The 7,032-nt window shown below is 39.4% G+C and overlaps 1 protein-coding gene across 2 annotated transcripts in view; it reads right to left on the reverse strand.

The window, feature by feature from the left end:
- The window catches only part of LOC112156246, a 5,866-nt gene extending 1,061 nt beyond the window's left edge, over positions 1 to 4,805 (reverse strand). Inside the window, exons 1-3 of one of the 2 annotated variants that reach the window (XR_004949702.1) lie at positions 4,652 to 4,805; positions 4,144 to 4,479; positions 3,831 to 3,960 (exon numbers count right to left, since the gene is read on the reverse strand). Coding sequence is in view for 1 of the 2 variants with exons in the window: in XM_024288473.2 (XP_024144241.2) it covers positions 3,844 to 3,960; positions 4,144 to 4,479; positions 4,652 to 4,721 (523 nt within the window). In the remaining variant the exon portion in view is untranslated. The remainder of the gene's footprint in view (positions 1 to 3,830; positions 3,961 to 4,143; positions 4,480 to 4,651) is intronic. The other variant, XM_024288473.2, reaches the window with a different exon arrangement.
- Between the last annotated feature and the right edge of the window lie 2,227 nt (positions 4,806 to 7,032).

The raw sequence follows: 7,032 nt of genomic DNA on the forward strand, positions 1-7,032 counted from the left end.
CGGGAGGGAGGGTCTAAGGGCAGGGATAACCAGTTTAATTTAGTCTTAGTTTTTAACTGTTGTTCATATTTTGAGGCAAATTCCTTTGTGATTTTGGGCTATATAAATAATATTACATTGAATCAAGAAGTGGAAAGTGGGGGATTAGGTTGATACCAAATCTTGTTCACAATAATTTGTCACAACTACCACAAACATGTTTACAGATGCAAGGAAGCTGTCAGGGACCCAAATGCAGGAGACCAGATTTGGTGGCAGAAGCAAACATTTACTAAATAAACTCAAACATGACAAAACCAGGAGAACAAACCAGTGACAGAACAGAGCAGATGACCTGACAATGAGAAACTGAAAACCAGACACTTAAATACACTGAGGTTGATTAACTAAATGAAAGCAGCCGTGGATGATTAACCTGAACATGGTGGGCCTGACGGGGAAAACAGAACATGACAAAACCGAAGCATTAGATCATGACAGAAACACCCACAAAAACTAAAGCTGTGATCCAGAACTGATATGGATGTTTCAAGATGTACAATAATGACACACCCGAGAAATGGGGTGCATGTTCAAGTCACCAGAAGAAACCTTTTTTGCTCAAACGCCACAAATAGCTGGCTCACAAAACGCCAATCAGCTCAGACACAAGCCTCCAAACTCTGAACCAAAGTCATTTGGAGTGATGAGACCAAGATTCAACTTTTTTGGCCACAACCATAGACATTTGGAGATGAGTCAACAAGAACTATGATAAATTAAAATTATTCCTAGTGTGAAACACGGTGGTGAATCACTGATGGTTTGGGGATGTATGAGCTACAAAGACGCAGGAAACTTGGTCAAAATAGATTCCAAGATGAATGCAGCATTTTATCAGGAGATACTAGAGGAAAACTCGGTCTTAAGGTCGGAGGCTGTTCATAGGACCCACTTGGACATTTCCACTTGACAACAATCAGTCTCCTGAACTCACAGAACTCAAAAGCTCTATATGCTGGGAGAAAGAGAGCCTCTGCGGGGGGAAGTGCAGGCAGCCAGCCCGGGTCTCTTGAACTGTGATATTTTACTTATTTTCGCGGAGACAATAATAATAATAATCATAATAATAAAAAAAGGTCCCCTATATTTCTCTCCACTCGGGTTAATGCGGGACAGCCTTTAAACTCAGTCACAGAGACGCAGAAACACCACGGAGCAGCTGTCATCCTGACACACCCCTGAGTGAGATTAAAGCAACGGTAATCCATAAGATGTTTGACAAAACTTGAAAACCGTAACTTTTTTACTTAGTTATGAACTAGATATACAGCATTACCTGTGAAAATGCTAGTATGAATGCAATAAGCTGAGTTTGGCCACTGAAGATGCTAGTGCTGATAGCTGAAGATGCTGAAATTGATAGCTAAAAACGCTGAAGCTGTGATGGAAATGATACATTTCCTCCTTTGTATCATCCATGACATTTAGTGAGCGACCTTTGTACTCAGTTAGAAGCTACAGGATGTGTTTGTTTCTTGCTAAAATGTTCTATCATGATGTCAGAACATTTTGACTTCATTAAAACACCTTGTCCATTTTTAGACCTGAAACCTTAAGTCACTATCTTCAGTTCCTGATTAGAGTTTGTTTGTGTTAATATATAAAAGGTGATGACCCCTCCTAACAAGCAGATAAACTGCAGACTCTTCTCCGTGCATCTTTCAGCATGTATTTCTTATCTTTTACTCTGTGGAATAAATACCCTTGAAAATGCTTTTCTTTATTCCATTGGATCTTACAAATATCCACCCCAACTGATCACTGAAAATGCTGAAGTTGAAAGCTAAAAACACTGAAATATTGCTGAAATGTTAGCTAAATGCTAATTTAGTCTGAAAAACAAACAAAAAAAGCTCAGGCTAACTAAAACAGCTAGCATGTAGCTGAAGAAAAATAGCTAAAGTTAAAAATCTCATAAAAAACTGAAAAAAGCCTAAATTGGCCAAAACAACTAGCAAGTAAATATTAAGCTACCTCAAAAAAAGTCTGAAAAAAAAAGCCCAAATTAGCCAAAAGAGCTGGGATGTAGCTGAAGTATAAGCTAAACTCTAAAATAGCCCAAAAAATCTTTGTAAATAGAAAAATAGTCACCCCCCCAAGAGAAGGACACCCAAGAGAAGAGGAGGTCCCGGAGGAGTGATGTTAACAAGGCCCGACCAGGCAGACCCACTGATGGAGTTTTAAAGAGGTCCAGTTCTCGTGAGAAAGGATTGGAACCCTCACCACCGAGACCTGGACACCCCCAGGTTCCGCTGTAGATTGATCCCCTGCTCTAGATCTTAAATCTCGGGGATCCCACTCCTGGCGTGGAGAGGAGACTGCCGGGCCCAGGAGACCAGCACCCAAGAGACTAGACGACCAGACCGAGGGACCCCGCACCCCCGCCAGGGATGGGGTAGGGGACTGAAGGTCCCACCTTCCTTGTGTGATGTATGTTTGTGTGTGTGTGTGTGCGTGTTAGTGTATATTTTGTGGTGCTAGAGGTGTGTGTACTAAAGGGTGCAGTTAAAATTGGGGAGTACGGCATTGACAGGACATCTCCTGATTGCTCACAGAAATGCCCCGTCACCCTCCCACCAACGGCCCTACATGTCTAATGTGTAATTAAAACCGAGGTAAGGAGCAAACCAATCCAGCATCCACAGGAGGGGGTCCACTGGCAAGTAGTCCACCCCCGCAGTGCACCACCCTCCCATTCACCCAAATGCACGTTTGTATGAGAAATGGGGACAGGTTGGGGGCAGCTGGCAGACTGACCCCCGATGGTTAAACATGATTTTTAAGATTTCCAAGATTCCCATTTTTGTAGTTTTCTAGTCGTCTAATCGTCTTCTTCTCTAAGTTCTTCAAGTCTTAAGATTAAGCTTTTTTGCGCGTTTTCTTTCTCTTTCAACATTTTTGTCTCCAGCTAATTTCATAGACTAATTCCAACATTTTTACAATTCTTGATGCTTTTATTTTGAAACTAATTTCTAACCCGAGACCATTTGATAAGTTTCATTGTTCGGCCAGCTTTACAATTTAAACGTTTTGGTCACAAAACGGAATAGAGAAATCGTTCAACCACCCCAGAAGTTAAGAGACTGAAGTGAGCAGAACCAGCAGGGTTCTGGTGAGAACCCGCCTTCACTTCTACACCTGGGTGTAGACCTCGCCTCCATGGGATTAACCACCCTTTTGGGACGGATCTGGAGCCGGACCTACAGACCATTTGATGAGAAGATTATTACTTTATTGATTAGAGGTAGCAGCTGATCATTAATGAGTAATATTTTACCTTCATCATAAAGGTGGTACCTTGAGGATAATTTTATTAAATTTCCAGTTTAATAAAATTATCATTTCTCAAACATTTTCGGGAGAGCACATTTCATATGACCTCCTTTCATGCCTTGTCTGTGTAATTAATTGAAAAAAAAAACAATATTTTTGTGGTATTACAGTTAAGTGACAAATAGATTAATCCTTAACCCCTTCACAGCACTAATTCATAACGTATCATTGAATCCAGGACTCCACTTAATTTGGCATCACCATGAATGGAACAAATATTGATGAATATTTTTTCCTGTATTTGAAAATAAACATGAAAAACATGAGATGAAATCAATTCATCAATGAACTCGATCAATCTTTACACTTCTTTTAGAGAGTGTTACATAATGTAATATCAAGTATTGTAATTAATTCCTTTGTTTGGTTGGTGTTTGATGGATCATTTTCAAGATTCATCATTTTGAACCTTATATTTTTTATTTCAAAATACATGACTGCAAACAGTTGTGTACCTTTTTTCAATACCTCTTCTCTTTTGCATCCAGCAGAAACAGATGGTGGTGATCAGGATCAATGGCAACGCCACGGCCAGAGCAGCTATGATGGTGAATGAAAGTTTTCTTGGTGGAGGTTCTTCCTTATCTAGATCCCAAAAAAACATAAAAACATAAAATCAAATACGAACATAATACAAATAATAATTAACTTTGATCTCTGAATACTTATACAGAAGATATCGACTGTCAACAAACCTCTAAGTTTTAACTATAAATGTGTTTATCCAGATAGAAAACGTTTGATGTGATGTTAGGGTTTGTCACCAACCTCCTGTCGGTGCGTCTCTCTGCTCCTCTGTGGCGTTTCCTCTGATGAACGTTACGTTTCCTTCAAGTTCAGTCAAAACTGGTATCTCAATAAAAACTTTACATGAGTAAATGTCCCAACTCTTACTAGAGAAGTTTGATAAGGTTGAATTAAGACATTTGACATGTTTATCTTTAAGGTAAATCACAGCTTCAGCAATTTTTGTTTTATTTTTAAACCATTTCACTCGTCCTCTTTGAATGCTTTTTGCTACGCAGCAGCTGGCGTTCACCGTCTCTCTCTCAGAGACTTCAAAGTCTGCAGTTTGTGGGACTTTGTGCCAGTTTGAGGAAAAACCTGCAAACAGACACAACAGATTTTCATGTGGTTTAAACATCAACACTCAGGATGTCAGAAACGCCAGCAGGAGCTGTAGTTAAAGCACTAAAACTAGAGCAAAATTAGACTTTTAGAGACAGTAAATATGGGTTAAATGTTGAAAAAATGTTGTAATTTAAATTATACTTACTTAAAGAGAAACACACAACTAAAAGGAGGCTGATCAGTAACGGCTTCATCTTTCCTCTTTCATTCATCATGCAAGACTGACGCACATCTCAACTTCTTTAGCTTAGCCCCGCCCCTTCTACCTAGCATGGTTTTCCTTTCCTTCACACAGTCATGAACATTACTTTCACTGCAGCAATGAGTGTTGCATCACAGAGATGCTCTGACCTTTGAATGCAGCTTTATCTTCACGATAAAAGGAAGTGGTGTTCCACAGGGTCCTGCTTTAGAGCCCTTAGTTTTCTTGTTTTTTTCACATTTGCTTCCGTCATGAAACTGTGTAGATGAGTCTATGTGCATCCATAACATGTATTGGCTGGCTCTAGTTAGATGATTGCACTGATATATGTGCATGTACATATCATGCATATATTTCCAGGCCCACAATAGTCTTTCCGTTTAGTCTGGATGCACATACTGGAGCCTGAACAAAACAAGTAGCTCAGTTAAGAGAAAATATAGAAATTAGAAAATTGTCAAAGAATGTTTATTTTAGGAGCTGATTCTTTTTAATTATTTTGCAGTTTCCACAGGCCACCAGTGATTGAAGCAATGGGGGGGGGGGCATGGTGCAGAGGTAGAGCAGTTGATGACTGAATGGAACATTGTAGTTGTCGTTCCCCCCTTGCTCACTCATGTATTGAAGTGCTCTTGCCTAAAACACTCATTGAATTTGGTTGTCATAGATTGGTGTTAGGGTTCGGCAGCAGAGCCAAAATCAGTGTGAGAAAGTATGAGTGTGTAGGTGAATGGGACTGTGACTGTAAGGCACTTTGGGATTTCTAAGAAGGTAGTAAAGTCATATATAAATTTAAATTCAGTAATTCTCAAAGTAAAAAAATGTATAAATGTATTTATTTGCACAATTCTGAGAATGTCTGAGCTAGATTTAAGCAGATAGAAAGGGTTCTAAAACTTGATGGATGAGCCAGATCAAATGCTTGAAGCGTTTTGGTAAGTGACCTCAAATGAGAGAGAAACAACACGGAAGATGGACAAAAACGGGTTTTTTTTTTTTTAATTAAAAAAATTTGTTTTTTGTTACTACTTTAGTACCAACTGTATGTCTTTCAGGAAAAAGATACACATTTAGAAATATACTGTGTGTGTTGTGTTGAATAACTGGAAAAATGACAGTCTAACTCGAAAAACACACAGGAATGCAACAAATGAATGCAAACTAACTTCCTGCATCTACACAATAGTTACTTCATTTGTGGTGCATCATCTAGGTCAGGGGTATCAAACTCAATCACACAAGGAGCCAAAATCCAAAACACACCTTAGATCGCAGGCCAAACAGAACAAACATTTACTGAACTCTCTAAAACTCATTCATTCATTCATTTTCTTGGCCGCTTTGTTCCTTTTGGGGTTGCAGGGGTGCCATGCAGAGCCTAACCCGGCTACTGAAGGGCGAAGGCGGGGTTCACCCTGGACAGGTCGCCAGTCTATCTCAGGACCTCAATCACACATCCACTCTCACATTCACACCTAAGGGCAATTTAGAGTCACCAATGAACCTATGAAGCATGTTTTTGGACGGTGGGAGGAAGCCGGAGTCCCCGGTGAAAACCCACGAATGCACGGGGAGAACATGCAAACATGCAAAGGTCCCAAATCCCCCAGCCGGGATTTGAACCGGGGCCTTCTCGCTGTGAGGCAAGAGTGCTAACCACTGCAGTCCACTCTCTCTAAAACCACATTTTAAAAAAGTTAAAATCAAAACATCTAGCATGTAGCTGAAATATTAGCTAAACTCCAAAACAGCCTGAAAAATCTAAGTAAATTCCAAAATAGCCCAAAAAACAGCAGAATGCCAAATTTTAAAACTTTAAAAATGTAACTTTTTAACATACTTCTGAATAATAAAAAGGCAGGAATATTATTCCAGAATAAATCAACTTAAACCTTAAATAACTTTCAATATTTTATTCTCAAAAAAATAGATATATCTTGTCGAAATTATACAAGTTAGAACTGAGAGCAAGATTAAATCGGGCCAATAATAACAATAAAATAAAATGATCTGGAGGGTTGGATAGAATTACTCGGAGGACCGGATCCGGCCCTCGGGTTTTGACTTTGATACATGTTCTATGTCATCATAACCAAGGTTTCTTAGTATTTCTTGTTTTTAACAGAGGTGGGACCAAGTCATCATTTTGCAATTCCGAGTCAAGTCCCAAGTCTTTGTCCTCAAGTCCGAATCAAGCTCCAAGTCAAAAGCACTCAAGTCCCAATTCGAGTCACAAGTCAAGACCAACAAGTCTCAAGTCGAGTCACAAGTCCTACTATTAATGTTTCAAGTCATTTAAAAAACAATGTAATATTAATTACACA

This window comes from Oryzias melastigma, linkage group LG18, assembly GCF_002922805.2.
Source record: "Oryzias melastigma strain HK-1 linkage group LG18, ASM292280v2, whole genome shotgun sequence".
Lineage (NCBI taxonomy): Eukaryota > Metazoa > Chordata > Actinopteri > Beloniformes > Adrianichthyidae > Oryzias > Oryzias melastigma.